Genomic DNA, 23,476 nt, shown 5'->3' with positions numbered 1-23,476 from the left:
TTCTCTTGGGTCCAAGGGACAGATTAAACCCCTGCTTAGGGTTGGATCTGTTCATAGAACAACGCTGACGTACTTCATCCTTACTCACCCTCAAAGTAATGTAATCAGAGAAATGACTTAACCGGCCATCCACTTGTAGAACCCAGGGTGAGAAGGAGTCAGTGTATTCCACAGTTTCTCCTCCAGCAGGAGACAGCAGGCTGGCCTTTATATTCAGGTCACTGAACCTGGGCAAATCTTGTCCATTCTCCTTCTCATCTCCCCTCTTTGAGGAGCAAGGAGGGGATAGAGAGGTAACAGTTCCTCCTGTCATGATATGACAGACCTCTGTTCAGCGTCTTACAGCATCTCCAAACATCTAAGGAGTCCTCATTTAATTTCATTCTCCCTCATCCTCCCAGTAATCCCAGGTGACAAAGATACCACAGTATGGGCAACCCCATTTTACAGAAGTGTAGTGACTTTTCCAGGGCCACACAACCAGAAATAGCCTGAGCCAAATTGACACTAGAGTTTTGTTTTGTTTTTCTTAAATTTACCTCTATGCCCAATGTGGGGCTGGAACTCACAACCCTGACATAGAGTCGCATGCTTTACCGACTGAGCCAGCCAGGCACCCTAACACCAGAATGCTTGCTAGAATCCCCTAGTCCTCTTCTTTCCATAGGTAGTGGTGGGTGGGGTCCAGGCCTTGGATATTTGTCCCCAAATCGAGGATGAAGGGGGGAGAATTCTAGGTCAAAAGTCACTAGATCTGATTTTAGCTACTTTCCTCTCTCAACTCCGCATTTCTTCCTACCCTTTCCTCTCTTTTCCAAGGAGCAGAGCCCTTGCCTTCTGGAAGGTCTGGGGGGATTCTAGGGACTAGGGCAGAAAGACCCCTGGGTCTCTGGGATTTCTTGTTGTCTGTGATGGGGACTCCCTTTGGACATCCTTCTCACCCCAGCCTCAGCCTCGGGTTGGCTGACCGGCGGGCCGTCACGGTCCTGTCGGAGGGAGTGGGCCCTTCCGGTTTGGTTCAAGTCAGTCTAGGCCCACACCGGGGAGAAAGGGGTTAACGCCAGGTCCCAGGATCAAAGGGATCGGGAAGTTCCGGCGGCCCCCACTGGAGTGGAATGGGCAGACCTGCTAAGTGAGAATGGTTTGGGACGGAAACGGGGGGCCGTGCCAATCCGCGCTTCACCTCCATCAGCGCTTGGCATCCACCGGTAAACCGCCCCCCCCCCCCCCCCCCGCCCCAAGGCAGGGTTTCACTCCTCCCTCCACCCCTGTACCCGGAGTGAGCCACCTTCGCCCCCGGCCGGTCGGAGGCCGGCGCTCACCCCCTCCCGGAGCCAGGAGGGGCGTGCCTCCCTCCGGCTGCCCTCCCATTGTCTGTGCGGAACCTGCTGAGGGGCTGCGAGGGGCGGGGCCGGGGCGGGCAGAGGGAGGGAGGGCGGAGGGAAGGAGGGGCAGGTGGGAGCGGAGGGGGCGGGGGGAGATGCTGAGCCTTCAGGGGCGGAGGAGGCGGCGGCGGCAGAGGAGAGAGCGGGAGGAGGGACGGGAGGCTGGAACAGGGCAGCCGAAGGCCGGGCCAGGTGGCTGGAGCGGGTGCCGGCCGCGCTGCGCTGCTCTCGGTTCCGACGGCCTCTTTCATGCGCTGAGGGCGCCCGGCTGGGCCGGGCCGGCGGCCGGAGGGGAGGCTCCTCTCCATGGTCCAGAAGACCAGCATGTCCCGGAGCCCTTACCCACCCTCCCAGGAGATCCCCATGGAGGTCTTCGACCCCAGCCCGCAGGTGAGGTGTGGTGGCCGGGCCCGAGGGCAGGGGGGCCGCTCCCGCGGACCTTGTGGGGTCGGCTCGAGGGACGCCGGGGAAGAAGGAGTTATGTGCCCGGCGAGGAGGGGCGAGGGGCGCCTGCGCGCCCCCAATCCCTGCGGGTTAATGATTGATGGGCGCTTGGCCCGGAGTTGGGCTGCGGTTTGGCGGAGCGGGGAGGGGGCGATCGGGCCTCCTGTCACCCTCGCCTCGGCTCCCCCGCGTCAGGGTCTCTGCTGCTTGGGTACCGGCTCCATGGGTTGAGAGTGGGGGTGCTGGCGGGGCAGCCGGGGGTTGAGGGAGGCTGGAGAGCGAGCTCAGGCAAAGGGGGCGACGCAGAGCACGCTCAGGGGCGCCAGGCGGGGGTGAGTGGGGCGGGGGAGGTACCGGGTGATGGCCGAGGCGATGGTCAGGGCGGTGCCAGCAGGCCTTCGGAGCCGCAGACACTGGCCTTAGAGGGTGGGGAAGGGGCCAGCCCTGGGCTAGACCCCCCCCCCCCCCATCCTGGCACCTCAGCTACATCCTTCTTTTGGACCAGCTTCCCTACCCCAACACCCACGTTATCTTTCCTACTCCACCGCCCTCCCCTCCCCAGCCTTAGAAAACGCCTCCAAAGTTTGGAAAGTTGGATGGATGCCAACTCACTGTCCTGGAGGGGAAGACGCTGTGTTACCTGGGTGGTGGGGGGTGTCTGCCGCCCCACCCCTACTCACACTTACCTGCAACCTGGGTTATCCCCAGGAAGGGGCATTCTTGGGTGTGGTGTGTGCCCATGGAGTGACCAGCAGTATCTGGGCTGGCTGGTTAGGGTCTGGGGTGGTCGTACCAAGGGATTTCTCTGGGACAAGGCCATTCTCTAATCTGGCAACACTCCAAGGCTAGGATACCATTAACTCTTTTCTTGCCAGTGTAGAGCAACTGTAACCACCATGATAATGTGGTTGATGGGCATGGTGGTGGGGGGCGGGGGAGCAGGTTAGACCTAAAAATACCTCCCTTCTCCACCCCAGGCCCCTTGGAGCCTGGAGGCAGCTGACTGGAGCCTTCCTTTCAGCTGTCCCTTGTCTCTCTGGGTGCCACTCCCTTTTCCCATCCTGGGGTGGTGGTGGTGGTGGTGTGAAAGAGAGTCTGGGGCTCACTGAAGGATCCTCTTAAGTTTGTAGGGATCCTCAGTCCTAGGGGTTGGGTATTTGTCTGATTTGAGAGAAGGGGATGGGAGGGAGGGTTTTTGAAGGGTTCCCAGGTACCCTTCTCTCCCATTTATCCATGCTCCTTGTACTCAGGCCTAAGGAACCAGAGCCCCTAATGTGATCATATCTAATCTAGCTTCTTTGGCAAAGAAACTCTAGGATTGACAGTGGGGGCAAGGGCTTGGAGGGCCTGAACCCTCAATCATCCCGCCCTACTTTGGAATGGCCTGGGGCCACGTGTGTATATGAGTTAAGGAGGGCAAGGAAGCAGCCCCCTTTACAGGAGGCCTGGAAATACCTGAATGTGTGGCCGCTCGAGAGAGGTCAGACAGGGTCCACTCCACCCAAGCCAGGAGCCCAGCCAGTGAGACTGAGCCAGCCTACCCCAGGAAACAGTGGGGGTTGTGTCCCAGGCTTGTCTTGGGGCAGGGCCAAGGGGCATTGAACTTGATGCAGCCTGGTGGGGACCATGGGGACGGGGCGTAGGTGGTGGCAGCCAGGGGTTAGACAGTGGAAGCTTGATCCCTTTCCCCAAGGGGAGGGGTGTGACCACTAATTGTGAGGAGGGGGCTGAGGAAAAGTCCTGTGGGGTCGGGTTGAGGGCTGCCCACTGGAGTGGGTTGGGGTTAGATGTTTCCTTTCTGAATACAGTTCCATGCCCCCCCCCCCAGCCCCCTCCCCGGAAATCTAGTTTGGGGTCTCCTAGGGCCGAGAGCTGCCACTCCCCTCCCCACTCTGCGGAAAAATGAAGGCAAGATTCGGTCACAGGAAGAGCTAAGCTGGGCCTGGGTTGGCGATTCCTCTTCTCTCTGGGGGCTACAGGCATACTTGGCCCCCCTGCTCCAGCTAAGGGGGAAAGGGAGGGGGACTCTCCCCAGCTCTCTCTGCCCCCCTAACACTGCAGGCAGCCTCTCCCTTCCCAGGAGGCCTCTGCAGCCTGCCCAGCATCTTAATTAGCTTTGCTGGCTAATGAGCCTCCAGCTTCTCAGCGCCTCCCCGTTCCCAGCCCTTCTGGCTTGTTTTGGGGGTTTCCGTGTGTGCTTCCTGGGGCTCTCTTGCACTGTCCCCCACCCCAGGGCTGTGGTCTGGGCCTTCCCTCCCCTTAGGGCTGTACCATCTCAGGAAGAAGATGGGGGGAAGGGTTGTTCAGATCAGGGGCTGATATTCCCAAGGCTTGGCTGTAGCTCTGGGCTTGATGGGATGAGGGTTGGGAAAGGCCCTTTCTGATTCCACTCTTGTCCCTTCCTGGCTTCTCCAGGGCAAATACAGCAAGAGGAAAGGGCGGTTCAAAAGGTCGGATGGGAGCACGTCCTCGGATACCACATCCAACAGTTTTGTCCGCCAGGTAATGGGGAGGCTGGGCTGAGAGAAAGGAGGTGGCTGGTTGGTGGAGACCAGCATTAGTGAGCTGGATCTGAGGCTTTCTCCAGGCACCCACCCCCATGTCATTTGTCACCTGCCTGGAACCACCGGATCACCCTTACCTCCATGACCTCTGCATATACTGTCAGCTGCACCCACTCCCTCAGCCCCCGCCCCGCCCCTCCCCCAGCTCCAGGCACCAGCCCCTGCTGCCTGCCTGCGTCATCTCTTTCAGGGACAGCCTGCCTCCTTCTAGCTTGCTTCGGGCTGTCACCCACTCCCCCTGCCGGCTGTCTGCTTCCATGTCCTCCCCCAGAATCTGTGACAGCGTGGGGTAGAAGCAGAGCCTAAGAAATGTAGAGCCAGGTCATCTGGGTCCCTGGAGCCCCGGGTAGGTAAGGGTCAGGGAAAGGCCCACGGCATGTCTAGCTATGACTGGTCTTTAATATGCAGAAAGTGTGTTGGTGGTGGTGAGGGCAGGAGGGAGTTGGTTTCAGAGAGCAGCACCCCTGAGCGAAGGGAGATAAGTGGATAGCTTTCTGGGGTCTTCTGTTCTCAGTCGGGAAGATGCCATTCTCCTCTGTGTTCTCACTCTCAACCCCAGGCCATCTCAGGCTCAGGGAGAGGCAGCCAGAGAGGCATGTGGTTGCTATGACTACAGAGCATCTCAACAAAGCCTGGTACCCAAAAAAGGCGAGAGAGGCTTGGGATCAGACAAGGAAAGGGAGTGTGCCAAAGAGGAAACGGGCAGGGCATATGAGGGCAGAGGACAGTAGGGAGGTCAGCCCCCCCTGGGCTGGAGAGAGAGAGAGGTGCCACGCAGATCCACCACAGATTGGAGTGAGCTCTTCTTTTTGATTCTTCTCTCTCCACGACGGTTGGCACCTGTGAGCTCAGGCCTGACTTGAGAGGGTCAGACAGGGAGCCCTTCATCCCAGCATCTTCCAAGTACACAGACGGATAAGAAGTCCTTTCTTCAGTCTTTTCCTCGTTCCTCCTGTTGCAGGGCTGGACCAGGGCCAGGGCTAGGAGGAATGACACTGTGCTCGGTGTGACGCCTCTTGACAGAGAAGGGCCTTGGTTCCTTCACTGTTTGCCACCACAGGGGATCAGACCCCAGCCTCTAATCCTTCCTCCTCTCAGCTCCCTCTCTCTGACCCCCAGTAGGTGGCGGGGAGTGGGGGAGCAGGCCTTGCCACATCTCTGAGCTAAATATACCCTAGCAGTTTGCACATGTAGCAACTCTGCTTGTAACCTGAGCCCCCCGGGGGAACGGGCAGTTTGGGCCACCCCCTAGGCCAGCAGGGCCAGGCACTGAGGGCGCCGGGATGGAGGCGCCCAGCCGGACCCTCGTAGTGGTGAGCTAGGGATGGGGTAGGGATGGGTGGGAGCAGCCCCAAAGGGAAAGCTGGTGGTGGGGGGGGTGCTCACTCCAGCCTGTCTCCTTGTCTCCTCACCATTCCTGCTCCTGCTCCTTGTCTCTGTGCGCGCATGTCTGTGTGTGTGCGTGTGTGCATATGTGTGTTAGGATCAGTACATGTCTCTCAGTCACTCTGTCTCTGGGTCTGTTTCTCTGGCTCTCTGGGCATCTGTCTCCCTGACCCTGAGTACTCCCCTCAGGAGGGGTGGAGAGTGGTAGATTAGCTGGTTTTCGCTCTCCTTCCTTTTTGTCTCTTTTCTTTTGTAAATTTTACATCCAAATTAGGTAGCATATAGTGCAACAATAATTTCAGGAGTAGATTCCTTAATGTCCCTTACCCATTTAGCCCATCCCGCCTCCCACGACCCCTCCAGTAACCCTCTGTTTGTTCTCCATATTTAAGAGTCTCATGTTTTGTCCCCTTCCTTGTTTTTGTATTCTTTTTGCTTCCCTTCCCTTACGTTCATCTGTTTTATATCGTGAAGTCCTCATATGAGTGAAGTCCCATGATTTTTGCCGTTCTCTGACTAATTTCGCTTGGCATAATACCCTCCACTTCCATCCACGTCGTTGCAAATGGCAAGGTTTCATTCTTTTTGATTGCCGAGTAATACTCCATTGTATATATACCACGCCTTCTTTATCCACTCATCCATCGATGGACATTTGGGCTCTTTCCATACTTTGGCTATTGTTGATCCTTCTTGTCTCTTTTCTACCTTCCATTAGTGTCTCCACCCCCACCCCGGTCTTGGTGCCTTCACCGAGTCTCCCATTGTTGTGATCTGGCTGCTCAAGGAATGGGCAACCTCACTAGCTAATGACCAGGTCCCTCTGGGGGAGGTGGGACTTCGTTTTTTCTCTTTCCTAGGTCCCCTCCTTACCAAGCTAATGGGCATTCCTGGCCAAGTGACCCTTTCATGGCCTCAGGAAAGAACCGTCACATGTCTGCAGTCCTGCTCTTTCCCCACATCACCTCCTGCCCCTGTAGCAACACCACCACTTCCCAGTCACACAAATTCACACCTCCTGGATCCTGCCCTCACGTGCCACACATCGTCAGGGACACCGACAACTAGGGCGCTCCCCTGTTTGCGCTCACGTGCCCCTCTATGCGTTCAGTCGTGTATATCCAGCACATACCATAGAATGCACCCTCCTAAACACATTTGAAGTTGCACATCCAAGCACGCCTGTGAATAAGCATGTTCATTGACACTTTGGGTCTGGACAGGTTACATGTCTCACACATGTGCCCGCATCCCTGACAGAGTCTCTTGTGCTCTGGGATGGTCAGTGTGGTCAAGGCCAGCTTCCTGGCCTAGCCAGACTTCTGGGCCTGCCTTACCCCGAGCAGCCAGCAGCCCTAGTATTGGAGAGAGGGCCTGCCCCCTGTCCTGCTCTTAACTTGCCTCTTTTGCCTGCACTACCCCAGGAATCTTGGGTGCTCTTTTGTATCTCGTGAGAGCCTGAGGGTTGGGGCTCCTCTGATTCTGGCCAGAGAAGTAGGATTCTGTCTTCCCTCACTGTTGAGCAGAAGATAGCAAAAGTTTTGGCGGCCCCGTCATGCAAAGCAAGAGCAGGCTGCCCTCTGCCCACAGTGCAGAGACCTCAGGCCTAAGCTGGTGGCTACTGTCCCTGGAAGGACTCGGTGGGCCTCTGCTGAGTCTATCTCAGTTGGTGCTGGGGGCAGGGGAGAGAAGGAGGAACTGGGAGTGGAGACTCGTCCCCTGGCACTCTTCCCCTGCGCTGTGCCCCTATCAGGTTCCCACCCCTCCCCGGGCCCCAAGCAGCTGTCCTTGGATCTGCCTTAACCCCCTGCTTGCTGCTGTCACCCTTCCTAGGGCCACACTTTCCCCAGGGGCCTGCAAATCTCAGTCCCTGGCTTCTCTCATCTAATGCCACCTTTTCCTAGCCCCTGTGGCATCACGCTGGGCTGGCTGGGGCTTGAGGCATCCATGATAGATAGCTGGCACCTCTGTGCCTTCCGAGGCCCAGGAACTGGGAGGCAGTGTTGGCCCTGAGCTGGCCCTGTGTCTGTTTTTAGGGCTCAGCGGAGTCCTACACCAGCCGTCCATCGGACTCTGACGTGTCTCTGGAGGAGGACCGGGAAGCCTTAAGGAAGGAGGCAGAACGCCAGGCATTAGCCCAGCTCGAGAAAGCCAAGGTGAGAAATACAGAATCAGGGGGCTGTCCTGGCATTATTTATCTCACCCCCAGGCCTTAGAGATGGCCTGGATAGACCCAGGGTCAAGTCTTGTCCCAGCCACTTCTTAGCTGGTGTACCCCAGGGCCTCGACGTGCCTCTGTCTTACAGCTGTAAAATGTGGGCTATAAAACTTGCCTTTTTAGATAGTATAAATAAGTGCCTGATAGTGTTTCTACACGTAATAAGAACTTGAGACTTTCTACTTCTTTCTGGAGTCATACTTCCTGGGCTAACTCTTCTTAGCTGTGTGATCTTAGGCAAGCCACTTAACCTTTCTGAACTTTAGTCTCATTCACTAAAATACAGATAATTATAGTAGTTAGCTTCTTTTTTGTTTTTTAAAAGATTTTAGTATTTTTCTTTTAAGTAATCCCTACACCCAATGTGGGGCTTGAACTCACAACCCTGAGAACAAGAGTCGCCCACTCCACTGACCGAGCTTGCTGGAAGCCCCTAGTAGTTAACTTCCTAAGGTTTTTGTGATGCATAAGTGAGGTAATGCTTGTAAAGCATGTAACACGATGCCTGGAGCAGTAAATGATAGCTACTGTCATCATTATTATTATTACTAAGAGTTTTCTGGGTGTCATTCTGGGCTAATACCTACTGTCCCCCCTGGCCCCGTCCATCCTGAGAAGGCTGAAGTCAATTTTTATTTTTTTATTGTGAACTTTAACATACATACAGGAACACTACTGAAACCACTCAGTATACATTTTAGCGATCAACCAAACAAACCTCCGCATCATGCCCCCACCTCCCCCCAGCACATTACATTGTGGTTTAACCCTCTGGTTGTTATCCTTCCCATGCACCTCCTCTAGACCAAGCCGGTGGCATTTGCTGTGAGGACAAATGTCGGCTACAACCCGTCTCCAGGGGATGAGGTGCCGGTGCAGGGAGTGGCCATCACCTTCGAGCCCAAGGACTTCCTGCACATCAAAGAGGTGGAGAGAGCACTTGGTATCTGGAAGGAGGGCAGGGGGTGGGTACCAGGAGATGGGCAGCCGGAGCTCCGAGCCAAGCAGAGCTTGGCGGAATCCGCTGTGTGACCTTAGACAAATCTCTTCACGTCTCTGAGCCTCTAATTTTCCCTGGTAAAATGGGGTGGCGATGCCCAGGTCACACAGTTGTTGAGAGGGTTTGTGACGAGGTCTGGAGGTGGAGAGGTGGCATGCAGGCGCACGTAGGGGTCAGCATTTACTCCTGTCCCTGCCGTTCGAGGGTAGGGCGGGCACGTGGTGGGACAGGGATGTGCTGGGGGTAGGGTGGTCCACGGCACCGGCAGAGCCAGGGGCCGGCTCTTTGAAGGTGCCGCCTCCTGGGCAGGGTTGGCGGGTCCAGCAGCTGCTGGCTCACCACTCCAATCTCCCTCTTGGTCTCTCCCACCCCACCCGCTGTTGTTTGCAGAAATACAATAACGACTGGTGGATTGGGCGACTGGTGAAGGAGGGCTGTGAGGTTGGCTTCATCCCCAGCCCCGTCAAACTGGACAGCCTGCGCCTTCTGCAGGAACAGAAGCTGCGCCAGAACCGCCTCAGCTCCAGGTGTCTAGCTGGGGACCACAGAGAGGCCATCCAGCTGGGACTAGGCCTCGGGGGTTGATCCACTGCCCTGAGCGCACAGAGCTGCCTCCGGCATCACCAGCGGGGCTGGAGGGTCTCCAGGGGAGTGGGGGGCAGGCAGCACGGGAGAGAACAAGGCTCCCCCACCCTGACGCCCACCCCTCCGCTCACAGCTCCATTTGCCTCTCTGCCCACACAGCAAATCAGGTGACAACTCCAGCTCCAGCCTGGGAGATGTGGTGACTGGCACCCGCCGCCCCACGCCCCCTGCCAGTGGTAAGAGCCGTTGCCACCTTAGGGAACGGGGCCGCGGGGAGGCCGTTGGGAGGAGCTCCTCGGTGGGGTGGTCTCCCATCGCCTGTCCCCTCCTCTCCCTGCAGTAGAGGGCACCCCAGTCCCGAGTCCTCCAAATACACCCAGCGGTACCCCCTCCGTGAAGAGTAGGGTACCCCCCCAGCTGGGCCCATCCGCGCCCATTCTCTCATGTCTCTCCTTCCCATTTCTTTGGTAGCTCCGTCTCTCTGCCTCCCTCCCCCACCCCACCCCCATTCATTTCTCCTAGCTCTGTTCCATTCACCTCTTCTTCTCTCTTTTTTCCCCATCCCATCCCTGCCTTCTGTACTGTGTCTCCATGTCCATCCCACTCCTCCCCACCTCGCCTCCCTCCTCTCTCCTGACTGCGGTCCAGGTAATGAAATGACTAACTTAGCCTTTGAACTAGACCCCCTAGAGCTAGAGGACGAGGAGGCAGAGCTCGGGGAGCAGAGCGGCTCTGCCAAGACTAGTGTTAGCAGTGTCACCACCCCGCCACCCCATGGCAAACGCATCCCCTTCTTCAAGAAGGTAATTCTTGCTGGGCCCTGGCAAGGGGGCGAGGGGTCAGGGCCCAGCTCTGGGGCAGGAGGACGGGACCGGGATGGATTCAGATGCCGTACCAGCCTGATTCTGTGGGGAGCAGGGCCTCCTGCCAAGGAGCAGGGAGCGGGTGGGGAATGGGCACAGCGGGCTCCACACACAACCCCACCCTGGCCCACCCCCCAGGAAGGGACGGTTCTTGCAGCTGAAACACCCCTGCTCTTGGCAGCCGGTACCCCCTGCCCCCACCACCACTGGAATCAGGGTCTGGTGCTAATGAAACCTGGCCTCATCCCTCGCTAGCACTGGGATATTCCATGTCCTCGCCCCTGCATGCGAAGGAGACACTGGGATGGTGACCCTTCTTTGTCCTCTGTGGACTCTGTGGGTCTAGGGTGGGCACATGAGGGTCTCCTGGCTGCATAGCAGGACGGTTAAAGGAACCTTTAAAATGGGAAGGTTCCTGGACTGCATTAAGGGTAGGAGATGGGCACCAAATTTGGGGCTGTCACCCTTCCCAGCTCTTTCCCAAGACCCAGAAAGGGGAAGGGTATGTCTGAATATTCCCAAATCCGCTGGATTGACTGTCAGCCCTCCCAGCCCTGATTTAGGGCCATCTCTGGCTCCCCCTTGGCATGGGGTCCCGTCCCCTCTCTCTGGCTCTGTCTGTCACTAACACGCATGCCCTGTTATCTCTCCTCGTCTGCCCGCTCTCCCTCCCTCTCTTGTCCTGGTTCCTTCCTTGCCCTCTGCCCCTGCCTGGGTGCCCTTCCCTCTCTCCCCCACCTCCCCACTCTTGGCAATCTCTGGACCCAGCCAAACAGAAGCAGAAGTCGGTGAGTATCACAGCTTTCTGTGTCCCCCTCCCCACCTCCTGGGATGAGCTAGTGGGACCTTCTAACACCCATTCTTGTGCCCTCCCCACCTCTCCCCCACCCCACCCTTCTCTCACCCTCCCTGATTCTCCTTGGCCATCCCTCCCCATCCCACCTCAATCCCCACATCTGGGCTCTGGGACCAGGGGGAGGAAAGAATGCATGGGGGAGCCTGGAGGCTGGGGAAGAGGGGCTAATGTCATCCCCACTCTGGGCTTTCCCTTCCCTGCTTCCCCCTCAGACAGAGCATGTGCCCCCCTATGACGTGGTACCTTCCATGAGGCCCATCATCCTGGTGGGACCGTCGCTCAAGGGCTATGAGGTAGGAGGCCCTAGAGGGGAGTGGACCCAGAGGGGCCCAGACCTCCAGAGAGATGCTACAGAGTTTCATACCCCAGGCAGATCTCCTGGAAAGGCCCAGATTCCCAGGGTATCTCCCCAGAGGGCTACAGATCTACAGGCCCAGAGGGGCCTGACCCACAGGGAGACCCATTCAGAAGTATCTGGTTCCCCCCTCCCAAGACCCCCCCCCCCGATAAGGGTCCCCCCCCAGAGATACCACCTAGAAGAACCTTTGGAATCAGAGACCCCATTGGAAGCTCCTCACACCCAGAAAGAATTCCCCCACCCCCCCTTAGAGGCCCATTTATCTCAGGAATTTGAGAAGAAAATAGAATGTGAGGGTGTAAATACTCAGCAGCCCACCCACACCTGACTTCTTCCCCCCCAACCCCCAACCTCAGGTTACAGATATGATGCAGAAAGCTTTATTTGACTTCTTGAAGCATCGATTTGATGGCAGGTAAGACCCCACTCTCACTCTAGTCCTGTGCTGCTGGGGATGGGCAGGGTGGCTTGAATGATGATTCTGGGACTCTTGGACTGAGGTCTAGGACTTGGAGCCTTGGGAGTGGGCAACGGATTCTAGCCCATCCTGACCCCTCAATCCCCCTGTCCCATCCCTCAGGATCTCTATCACTCGTGTGACAGCGGACATTTCCCTGGCTAAGCGCTCAGTCCTCAACAACCCTAGCAAACACATCATCATTGAGCGCTCCAACACACGCTCCAGCCTGGGTGAGCCCACCCTGCCACCCCCCTTCCGGGCCCAGACCTGGGAAGGGAGGGAGGAGGGGGGGCATCTCCAGAAGTGTTCTATTGCCCACCGTCTCTTGGGGAGGCTCCCCTACATTCCCCCTTCCCCATGACTCCGTGTCTCCCAGCTGAGGTTCAGAGCGAGATCGAGCGAATCTTCGAGCTGGCCCGGACCCTTCAGTTGGTTGCTCTGGATGCTGACACCATCAACCACCCAGCCCAGCTCTCCAAGACCTCACTGGCCCCCATCATTGTTTACATCAAGATTACTTCTCCAAAGGTGGGTGCGGGAGCCTAACCCTAGCGGGGACAGTAGTGCTCTGGAGTCGGGTGGCCTATGTTTAAACCTCAGCAACTGCTTATTAATTCTGTGACTGAATCTCCCCGAGCCTTATTTGCCTGCTCGGTAAAACTCCATCAAATGGACATTGTGAAGATTGAACCTAATGTGAATGCTTAGCACTTAGCAAAGTGTCTGGTATAATGTGCTTCCTCATGTATTAGCTAGTATAAATACCATTAATAGGGTCATGCAGGCCAGTCCCCTGTCTCCACTCTGGTTGACCTCCCATCCTTGGTCGAGGAAACTGAAAGAATTCTGTGCTTTTTGTTGCAGTGTCACCCAACTGCTTGGCAGTTGGGAGGTCTTTACTGTCATTTGATTTTGTCCCTTTTTGCTGCACTGTCCTCACTTGGACCTTGATAGAGATGAGTCGGTAGGAAGGCTAATTTACTTATTTTTCCTACTGCAGCTCTGTGAGTTTTTCCTCCTAGATGTTAGTGGGGGTTTGAGAAACGTGGAGGGCGAGTTCAGGTGTGGTATTTGAAGTTAGAAGATAGCACTGGGTTCAAGTCTTTATTAATTAATTCATTAATTAAATTTTGTTGTTTGGTTGTTGTTGTTGTTGTTGTTGTTGTTGTTTATTGAGCTTGGGATCTCTGGGGGATTTATTTAGCCTCTGAGCCTCAGTTTCTTCACCTATAAAATGGGAATTAAAAACCCTCCCTTGTTATCATTGAGAGGATTTCAGGTGATAATGTAAAGAGCCCAGAGTTCTGTCTGATTCATGATGGCAACCAAGGGCGGTAACTCTCATTTCATGATGCTACCCAGTTCCTTAACCCTAACCTTTCTGAGTCCTCCGTTTCTGATGAGCTAAAAGGGAACGATAGGATTTAAGTACTTCCTGGGGTGGTTGAAAGGATCAAATGAAATAATGGATACAAAAGCACTTTGTGAGCTAGAAAGTAACAGATACTTCAATTTCTCCCACTGGGCGCTGAGGTTGAGGGTGGGGACTCTGGAGCCAGAATGCCCAGAGTTTACCAGCGTTGCTGCTCCCCAGCTCTGTGCTCCTTTGGCAAACCCCCGAACTCCTCTGTGCCCGTTTCCTCGCCTGCAAAGTAGGGATCCTCAAATGGTGGTGGTGAGGATTGCATAAGTGAATTAACCAGGCAAAGTGCCTGGTACCTACCAAGTTCTACAGCTATTACTTTTTTATTTTTCTTTTTTTTAAGATTTTTGTTTTGAGATAATTCCAAGTCTAGAGAAAAACTGCCAGAATAGTACAAGAACTGCCATTCTTTTGACTGCCCTTCACTCAGATTCACTCATTTTTTAACAGCTTTATTGAGATAATCCCCACACCGTTCAATTCAGCCATTTAAAGTATACTATTCAATTTTCTTCAGATTCACTAATTTTGGACACTTTGCCACACTTACTTTATCTTTCTGTACATATGTATTATGTTATATGTATATATATTTTTTCTGGACCATTTGAAAGTAAATTGCGGATATCATGTCTTTATTCCTAAATACCTCATCATGTATGTTTTAGCAGCGAGGATGTTAATTTATATAACCATAGTACAGTTGCCAAATTCAGGAAATATTATATTTTAAAATGTTTATTTATTTTTAAATGCTAATTTTTTTATTTTATTTTTGAGAGACAGAGGGAGAGAGAGAGAGCGAGAAAGAGAGAGAGAGGGAGCGAGAGAGCACGGGTGGGGGAGGGGCAGAGAGAGAGGGAGACACAGAATCCGAAGCAGGCTCCAGCCTCCCAGCTGTCAGCACAGAGCCCGAGGCGGGGCTTGAACCCACGAACCATGAGATCATGACCTGAGCTGAAGTCGGACACTCAACCGACTGAGACACCCAGGCGCCCAAATGTTTATTTTTAAGAGAGAGAGTGCGCATGCATGAATGGGGGTAGGGGCAGAGAGAGAGGGGGGCAGAGGATCTGAAGCAGGCTCTACGCTGACAACAGAGAGCCCCTGACAGCAGAGAGCCTGATACGGGGCTTGAACTCAAGAACTGTGAGATCATGACCTGAGCCAAAGTCGAACACTTAACTGACTGAGCCACCCAGGCGCCCCAAGAAATATTTTAAAACAGTCTGTCATTTTTCATCAGTTGTCTCAATAATGCCTTTTATGGCAATTTCCCCCTCAACCCAGGATCATGTGTTGCATTTAGTTGCTTTATCTCTTTAGCATTCTTTTTTTTAAACGTTTATTTATTTTTGAGACAGAGAGAGAGACAGAGCATGAACGGGGGAGGGGCAGAGAGAGGGGGAGACACAGAATCGGAAGCAGGCTCCAGGCTCTGAGCCATCAGCCCAGAGCCCGACGCGGGGCTCGAGCTCACGGACCGCGAGATCGTGACCTGAGGTGAAGTCGGACGCTTAACCGACTGAGCCACCCAGGCGCCCTTTTTTAGCATTCTTAAACTGGAACATTTCCTCAGCCTTTCCTGGATTTTCATGACACCGATATCTTTAAAGAGTACAGATCACTGATTTAGTAGACTGTTCCTCAGTATGGGTTTGCTTGATATTTCATTGTGATGAGGTTCAGATTTTGCATTTTTGGTGGGAATAGCACCAGAGCGATGTGTCTCTGTTGTGTAATTGGTGATGTTAACTTTGATCCTTTAGTTAAGGCTGTGGCTTTATGCTTAGCTATTATTTACCATTATCACTGGTAAATATTATCGTTATTGAGATGAGAGTAGCAATCGTGGCTCCCTAATGGGATTATTGTCTGGACAAAACGAATTGACCACGTAGAAAGCACAGCATGGTGCCTGTGTAGAGCAAGTGTCCCATAAAGGCTGGCTGCTGCTGTTAACGTGGAGATGTCTGCCTGGAGAATGAAGCTATGAAGAAGGTTAGAGGGTTCAGGAAGGAGACTCACCCTCTTTCAAATAGCCACTTCCCAGGAGAGCCTGAGCATTGTGGTAGGACGGACACGGGGCAGGGGAGGTCATTTCTGAAGACGTGGCCAGGGCTGAGAGTCCTCTAACATCCCCCCGGCTCTGACACACTGGGGCCAACCAGGACCTGCCTCTCTGATAGGATGTGTTGTGGGGTCCCTCTAGCTCCTCTTCTCTCCTCCCAAACCAGGTACTTCAGAGGCTCATCAAGTCCCGAGGGAAGTCTCAGTCCAAACACCTCAATGTCCAAATAGCGGCCTCAGAGAAGCTGGCGCAGTGTCCCCCGGTGAGTGCTCAGACCCAGGGAAAGGGAAAGGGGGACATTTGGGTTGTCCTGTTTCCTCTGGCCTGCGTCAGAGACAGAGTGACCAAGAGCACCAGGGTGGGGTCTGTTAGAGTGCCCTGGTCTCGAGGGGAAAAGGGTGCTGGACCCCGGAAGCACCACTTCTCTGTGGGGAGACAGGCCCCTCTTCCAGCTTTGGTTGCCTTCTACCTAGAATGAGAGTCAGGCTATTCTGGGTGCCAAGGACTTTGGTAGTTCTGACAAATGTATGTATCTGAGAGTCCTCCTCTTCCTGGACATCCAGAGGTTTCTTTTTAACTTTGTCCTTCAACCCTTTGACTCCACCCACTGCACCCAGGCCACACCCCTCACCCCCTTGGTCACGCCCAGCTCATCCCAGCCCTGCCCCCTAACCCCGCCTCCACAGGAAATGTTTGACATCATCCTGGACGAGAACCAATTGGAGGATGCCTGCGAGCACTTGGCCGAATACTTGGAAGCCTATTGGAAGGCCACACACCCGCCCAGCAGCACTCCGCCCAATCCGCTGCTGAACCGCACCATGGCTACTGCAGCTCTGGCCGCCAGCCCCGCCCCTGTCTCCAACCTCCAGGTACAGGTGCTCACCTCACTCAGGAGAAATCTCAGCTTCTGGGGCGGGCTGGACGCCTCGCAGAGGGCCAGGTCGGTGCCCCAGCAGCAGGAGCACGCCATGTAGGTGTCCCATCCATCTCCCTTCCTGCCCAAGGCTCGGGACTGGAGCTCAAGGAACATGGGGAAGGAAGGGAAGAGCTTTATTTTGTAAAAAATGTGGTGAGTGGCAGCTTCTGGTGTCTGTGGTTTTTGATGGGTTTGGGGCTGGCTCGTGGTGCCTCCCTGGGCCTGGTCCCATAGGACTGTATCTGCTGCCCTAGGGGATTTTGGATATGAGGCCTGACTGGGGCCTTATTATGAGACAGTTGACTAGGAAGAAAACATAAGGAAGACTGGTATTTTCATTCACTGGACTCCACACTCATTTTACTTTATTTTTATTTATTTTTTAAAGTAATCTCTGCACCCAGTGTAGGGCTAGAACTCACGACCCCCAAGATGAAGAGTCACATTCTCTACCAACTGACCCAGCCAGGTGCCCCACACCCATTTTAGACGCCACAGAGGTCACAGCATTTTAGACCCAACAGAGCTAGGGCCCTCAGACCCAGGGAATCCCACGGAGCAGGGCCATTAAACCCAAAGAGACTGTCTCCTCTCCCAGAGCCCTAATCCCAGGAGTTTCCTCAGAGGGGCCCCGGAATGAAGTATCTTCTATGAGTTGATGCCATACCTCCCATGCTTCTCCCGGTGAAACACATTCCAGGGAAGGCCCTCCTGTGGGTGCCCTGCCCTGGCTCAGCCTCCTCCCATGGGAGCTGCTTCCCATCTCTGAGCTCGCACCACTGTTTGGTTCTAGATTAGAGCCAGGAGAAAGCCAAGAAATCATTCTAAGACCATTGCTTTTCAAATCTGTTTTCAGTAACAGCCCATTTGTTCATTGCAACTCACAAGGAACCTTGCTCTACTCGGAGGGAGCTGGTGGCTTAGCTTCCATTTCACCTCCTCAGGGACCCCTGAAGCACTTTGTGCCCTTCCCACTCCACCCTCGGTCTCCAGGGAACAGTTTAGAAACTGCTGGTCTAATCCCTATCACACCACCACAGAGAAACTGAGCCGTAGAGAGGAGAGTCATTTGCTCAGGGTCACACAGCTTGAAGTGGCAGGGGATGGGACCAGAACCCAGGCCTTCTTGCACCTCACCCAACCACCTCCATGGTGACAGTGACCATCAGATCACCTTCATGTGGCATTTGGTGCTGAGGATGTTGGGCCACCTCATTGTCTCTACTGGGGGATAGAGACCCATTGGCTTTCTCCAGCCTGCTGCTTCGATCTTTGCTGGGGGCACACGGGAATCTCATCAACCTTGGAAGCTATGTTCTCTGACTAGGGACTGGCTAGGGGAAAGCGTAGGGGTTCTGGAAGCCTGCGGTTGGGGTCTGGTTTGGGCTGAAGGAGCTGGGGTTAGTGAGCTCTGAGCTGAAATTCCCTGAGTATATTTGGAAAACTGGGGCAGTGACTAACCCAATCAACCACTAACAAGTGGCGATACTAATGAGCTGTTAATGATGATTTAGCCCAAGACAGCATTAATGACGTGCATTGAGGAAGCAATGACAAATTGTTCGTGGGCTCTCTACCATGGTTACCGGAAGAGTTCATGCCTCCTCATGTCTTATGAATGTTGGGTGCCTCCCGTCCCAATAGAGGAGCAAATGCCCTGAGGTCTGTCCTCTGGCTGGGCTGTAGAGCCGTTTGCCTGACTGCCCATCCCCTAGAGCCAGTACCCACCTCCTGTAGCCAGGCTGCGTATCTTGGTGCCGTTACTAACCTGCCTTGCTTTGTTGTGTCTCTTTCACCCCTGCCTGATCTGCATGGTGTGTGCTGTCCGTCTGCTAACCAGGGACCCTACCTTGCTTCCGGGGACCAGTCGCTGGAACGGGCCACCGGGGAGCACGCCAGCGTGCACGAGTACCCGGGGGAGCTGGGCCAGCCCCCAGGCCTTTATCCCAGCAGCCACCCACCAGGCCGGGCGGGCACCCTTCGGGCACTGTCTCGCCAAGACACGTTTGATGCCGACACCTCTGGCAACCGAAACTCTGCCTACACGGAGCTGGGAGACTCATGTGTGGACATGGAAACTGACCCCTCAGAGGGCCCAGGGCTTGGAGACCCTGCAGGGGGCAGCACCCCACCAGCCCGGCAGGGATCCTGGGAGGATGAGGAAGAAGACTGTGAAGAGGAGCTGACCGACAACCGGAACCGCGGCCGGAATAAGGCCCGCTACTGCACAGAGGGTGGGGGTCCAGTTTTGGGGCGCAACAAGAATGAGCTGGAAGGCTGGGGGCGAGGTGTCTACATCCGCTGAGAAGCAGGGGCCACACAGTGGGGGGGAAGGGCTCTGAGCCCGGGGGAGGGGCGGGGCAGAGGGGCTCACCACAGGGATGTATCCTTTCTCCAGGGGGCGCTGTCTCCCACCTTTCAGATGCCTTTGCTCGATTTTTGGGGTTTCTTTGGTGGTAGCATCCCACCTCCTGGGATAACTTTAAGCCCCAACTGTAGGTTTTTCACTTACCTGCTGTGGATGGATAGAGGGATGCCCACCTTTCTGCAGTGTCCCCTTTTCCCCACATCAGGGGGCTCTCTCCCCTCACTCCCAGAGAAAAGGTGCACTTCCTTAACTCTACTTGGGGCTCTAAATAAGGGTCCTACATGGGGTAGCCCTTTCTTTCCCCAACCTGGAGTATTTGGGAAGGGTGGGGGGGCTTTTCCTGGAGAGGGAGACCACAGACTCTTTCCCACGAGGGCTCTCTTCCCCAAACCCCAGGTCCAGAGTCCTTCACCGTGCCCACCCCTTCCCCAGCTTCCTGGCAGCGTTGTCTGGTGGGTGGAAGCTATGGAACGGAAGCCCCATGGGGAGCTTGTCTTGGGGAGGGGTCTGGGTAGAAGGGGACAGGCATCAGATGTAGTGCCCTCTGCCTGCCCAGGACCTAGACCCCTGAGGAGTGGGCAGCCCGAGACACTGCTCCCCACCCCACCACTTCCATGCCTCAGCCTTCGCCTACCCCAGGAATGAGCTTTGCCTACAACATCCTTTGCCTACTGCCGTCTGAAGAGGGGGGCCCCTCTGCGTCTGAGCCCCCCAACCTGTTTCACCTGGGTGTGGCACCCATGGAACACTCTAGCCCGCCTCATTTTGAAACCAAAAAACTGCTCCTTCACTCTCACCCGGAGGCCCCAGGGGAGAGGCCCTGGGGGTGGGTGCCCAAGAGGCCATCACCACCCCAGCGGTGGCCTCGGGACCTCGGATCTCCCCTGGGGGGCTTGGCTGCTGCTGCTGCTGCTCCGGATTTGCCTCTTGTGACCCTGTCCTTTACCCATGTCCACTCCCTCTAGGAGAGGCCTCGGTACCCCCTCTGCCCTGGAGTGTCCCTCTGCCTAGCATCCCTACAGCCCAGCAGCCCTGCCCCTCTCCAGCACCCAGCTGGGCCAGAGAGAGCCGATTGTGCCAACGAGGACTGGGCCCTGCCCGGCTGCCCGCCTCAGGGATGGGCACCTCATGCCTGTCTCGCCACCTCCTGTGCCAATGTTGTCCCACCCCCCCCACCTGGGGTGGGGTGCAGCTTCCACTTACTGGTTAGAAGACACCACTGCCCAACCTTCCTCCCTCCCTCTCTGGTGTCCTGTGCCCCCATCTGTCTGTCTGTTTGTCTGTACTCCCCTAGAAGTATTTTGCCACGTATAAAACCGCCGTCCTGTCCTTTGCAGCTGCCTCCCGAGCCTGCTTTTTTTGTTCCTGCCACACGGCAGCCAGCCGGGCCTGTGGGAGTTGCCCACATGCAGGGGGAGAGGTAGAGGTGGGCACAGGAAGCTGTGCCCCAAGTTGTTTACTCAGCAGGAGAGACGGTACTTTGTTTTGTGGCTCTGATGCATTATGATCAAGCTTGATGGGAGCTGTGTGGCCAGTTTCCCCTTCCCATTCAAGCCAGCCCCAAGTCTTAACCTGTTACCCCATAAGTAGAATGCAAAGCTGAGGTGGAGAAATGGGGTGTCGTGGGCACTATTCAGTGGGTAAGATCCAGACCCACTGGCACGATGTCTTAAGGGCATGTGCTCGTTCTGCTCCTGTGGCCTCTACTGCTTCCCAACACCTGAGAGAGAGCGGCTGAGTTCCTACCAGCTCCCTCATCCACTGATGCCCTGCTAGCCAGCTTTGGGAGAGGGGAAGAGGTCTACTTGGGGGGCGGGGGAGAGAGAACAGGGACTCCCCCAGCCCCAGCCTGAGAACATCAAGAGGGACAAAGTCAGCAGGTGACATTACCAGCTGGCAGGATGTGGACCTCTGACCGTTGTGACTGCTCTCACCTGTGTCTCCCTCACATGGCACTCACCATGGCATTTCTCCATTCTCTTGGTCCTTGTTTCTGGGATGGTGGACCTGAGGAACTAGAGCTCCTGGGTCCCTCATCTGAATGCTTCTGCCCAAAGTGTGTGTGTGTGTGTGTGTGTGTGTGTGTGTGTGTGTAGAGCAACAGACATCTAGGCCTTTCAGGTGAGGGGTTAACAGACCCAAGTGACTGGCCCAAGGTCCCTGGGAGTTGATGGCAAAGACTGCTGGGATTGGATTCCAGTCTCTGCCTCCCAGCCTAGCTCTCACCCCACTGCCTTTCAATGGAATCAATCCTTTACTCCTTTCTGAACATTTATTGAGCACCTACCAAGTACCAGGCCCAAGTCTGAAAGGGAGCCGCAGACAATTCAGGACATCATGATGAGCTCTCTGCTGTGAGAAGCACTGGGTTCTGTGGGAACCTGGAAGAAGGGTAATGCCCTTAACCTGGGGAGGACAGGAGAGGCTTCTCAGAGGAGGTGAGGCTCGAGTGGAGTCTAGAAGGCTGGTTAGGAGTTAGCCTGGGGGGAAGTGTTCAAGGCAGAGGAAGTGGGTGGCATGCGTGGCATCTTCTTGGCACTTCACAGGCAAAGTGTGCTTTCAAGGTGATGGTCAGAGGGGGGTCAGCAGGACCAGGTCACGGGGGCCTTGAGTCATGTTAAGGAGTTTGGGCTTTGTCCTGAAGCTAGTGTGCAGAAAGTGAAGGATTGTAAGTAGCAATGGCAAAGTTGCCTTGGTTGCAGTTTGGAGCATAAATTGGAGGGCCTGCCCTGGAAACGGCTGCAATACTCCAGGTAAGAGGCGGGGGGCGGGGTTGCAATGGGCCACAACAGTGGAATGGGAAAGGAGGCAGTGGCTGCCTCCATCTAGCAGGTAGAATCAACAGCTCTCCAATCTGGCTCTTGGAGGTGGCCAGAGAGAGGGAGGGAGGCAGGAGGGAGGCATCACGGGGTGACTCTGGGTGATGGTCTTTCCAGACATAGAGGAAGCAGGTGGAAGAACCAGGTTAGAGACAGAAATGATGTCTAGCTTTGGACAAGGTGGGTTTATGGTGCCCGCGGGAGGATGTCCAAGAGAAGAGCAGGAGACAGATGGGTGCTTGGTCTGGAGAATCGGGGAATGGCAGAGAGCTCTATCTGGGGTGGAGGCTGATATTTTGAATCAAGGGCGGAGATCATTAACTTTAGTTTACAGATAAAGCTCGCAGCCTGTCCATAGCTGCACAGGTATGCAGCAAGGACTTGAATTCAGATCTTTGGAGTTCAAGATCTGTGGTGCCTGTGAGCCCTAAATCTAGGGCTAATCCCCCCACTCCAGCTTCTGCAAGGGGAGGAGGAAGCAGGTGTCTGAATATGTTTGTCTTCTCTTCGTGCATCTGCTGCCTGAAATTGCATTTGCCCGGAACTTGCAGGCGGGGGCATTTCGAGGTGGCGTGGAGATAGTGAGAGATGAAGAAAGAGAGATTCTTGTCTTTTGGTAACCACAAGCCCTCAACTGATGTGCACTCAGCACGTTGGCGGTTGCCAACATGTGAAGATTTCAACAACCGTGAAGTCGGCTGGGCTGAGGTCTAGAGAGGCTGATGCTACCACCACAGTCACCTCAGGGAGTGGAGAACTGAGGTGCTGGGACCCCTCTTATCTGGGACCCCTCATCTCATTCCTTGACCAGTAGCTTCTGTCCACAGTGAGTCCTGGGTGTGGCCGAAGGTTTCCACCTTCCAAAAAGTCAAGGGAGCTGAGCTGGGACCCCCATGGCCCAGGAGCAAGGGGTGTTCCAGCCGGTACCCTAGAGGAAAATCTTGTCTTAGCTCCAAAATCACATCCTCAGAAAAGCGAGCTGTGACTCCCTTCTAAGTCAGGCCATCCTACCTACTGTCTCTCGGGGTTTGGTTTTGTTTTTGGTTTTTTTGGTGTGTATATTTCTCTCTCCCACTAGACCGTAAGCTCCAAAAGAGCCAGACCGGGTCTGTTTTGTCTACTTGGCATGTTTCCTAACTCCTGACTCATATTTGTCAAATAAATGAATGAATGCCCCCTAAGACCGAGGCCCTAGGTTTCACAGCAGAAGCAGCCCTTGTCTGTTTACTGAATGTGTTCCAGCTAGCAGAATGTCACTTTCAATTCTGCAATTTGGTGGTGGTAATGGGGGGGTGGGGTTGGGAGCAGGATGCACTGAGGTTCCTCCCGCCCCCCCCCCCCCGGAAACAGATGGTAAAAGGGCTTAAAGGATTGCTGCTTCCCCCAGCACCTTTCTGTGTCCCCACCCCCACCCCCACCCCGCTACCCACCCTGCGCCTGCCATCACACTCCGCGTTCCTTTCCTGGGGCTGAAACGGGCTCTGGTAGTCAATTCCCCTTCCTTCTAACTCCAGGCACCAAGGCGGGTAGGATGAAAATTCCTTATTTAGCCAATTGTTTTCCCTCTTCTCTCCGTGAACTTCCCAGCCTTCCTCATTCCTCTTCAACTTGTGCTCACACCTCTTTTTAAATGTTCGAAACACCATCTCTCAAGCTATGGCATAACTTACTGTACTTCAATAGCCGCACGTTTCTTATGTGTGCCAGGCAGGGGACCAGGCCCGGAGTGGGGAGCAGAACACAGGCGAACAAGACAT

The 23,476-nt window shown here is 55.1% G+C and overlaps 1 protein-coding gene across 4 annotated transcripts; it reads left to right on the top strand.

Moving 5' to 3' along the window:
- The first annotated feature begins 1,470 nt into the window (after positions 1-1,470).
- On the top strand, positions 1,471-20,234 carry CACNB1 (calcium voltage-gated channel auxiliary subunit beta 1). 4 transcript variants are annotated; one of them, XM_027033900.2, is made up of 14 exons: positions 1,471-1,775; positions 4,245-4,331; positions 7,816-7,935; positions 8,802-8,924; positions 9,388-9,524; positions 9,742-9,818; positions 11,214-11,233; positions 11,514-11,594; positions 12,016-12,074; positions 12,240-12,349; positions 12,496-12,647; positions 15,780-15,875; positions 16,300-16,485; positions 18,373-20,234. In XM_027033900.2, exons 1-14 carry the CDS (start codon positions 1,692-1,694, stop codon positions 18,835-18,837), a joined length of 1,797 nt encoding a protein of 598 aa, XP_026889701.1. In that variant the 5' UTR covers positions 1,471-1,691; the 3' UTR covers positions 18,838-20,234. The 4 variants fall into 4 exon arrangements, with proteins under 4 accessions (XP_026889701.1, XP_026889700.1, XP_026889703.1 ...); XM_027033899.2 differs by lacking the exon at positions 11,214-11,233 and adding an exon at positions 10,231-10,385 and having other exon boundaries at positions 1,472-1,775; XM_027033902.2 differs by lacking the exons at positions 11,214-11,233; positions 18,373-20,234 and adding an exon at positions 10,231-10,385 and having other exon boundaries at positions 1,475-1,775; positions 16,300-16,695.
- The last annotated feature ends 3,242 nt before the right edge of the window (positions 20,235-23,476 follow it).

Source organism: Acinonyx jubatus, chromosome E1 (genome assembly GCF_027475565.1).
Source record: "Acinonyx jubatus isolate Ajub_Pintada_27869175 chromosome E1, VMU_Ajub_asm_v1.0, whole genome shotgun sequence".
Lineage (NCBI taxonomy): Eukaryota > Metazoa > Chordata > Mammalia > Carnivora > Felidae > Acinonyx > Acinonyx jubatus.
This window is presented reverse-complemented; position numbering and strand designations above follow the sequence as displayed.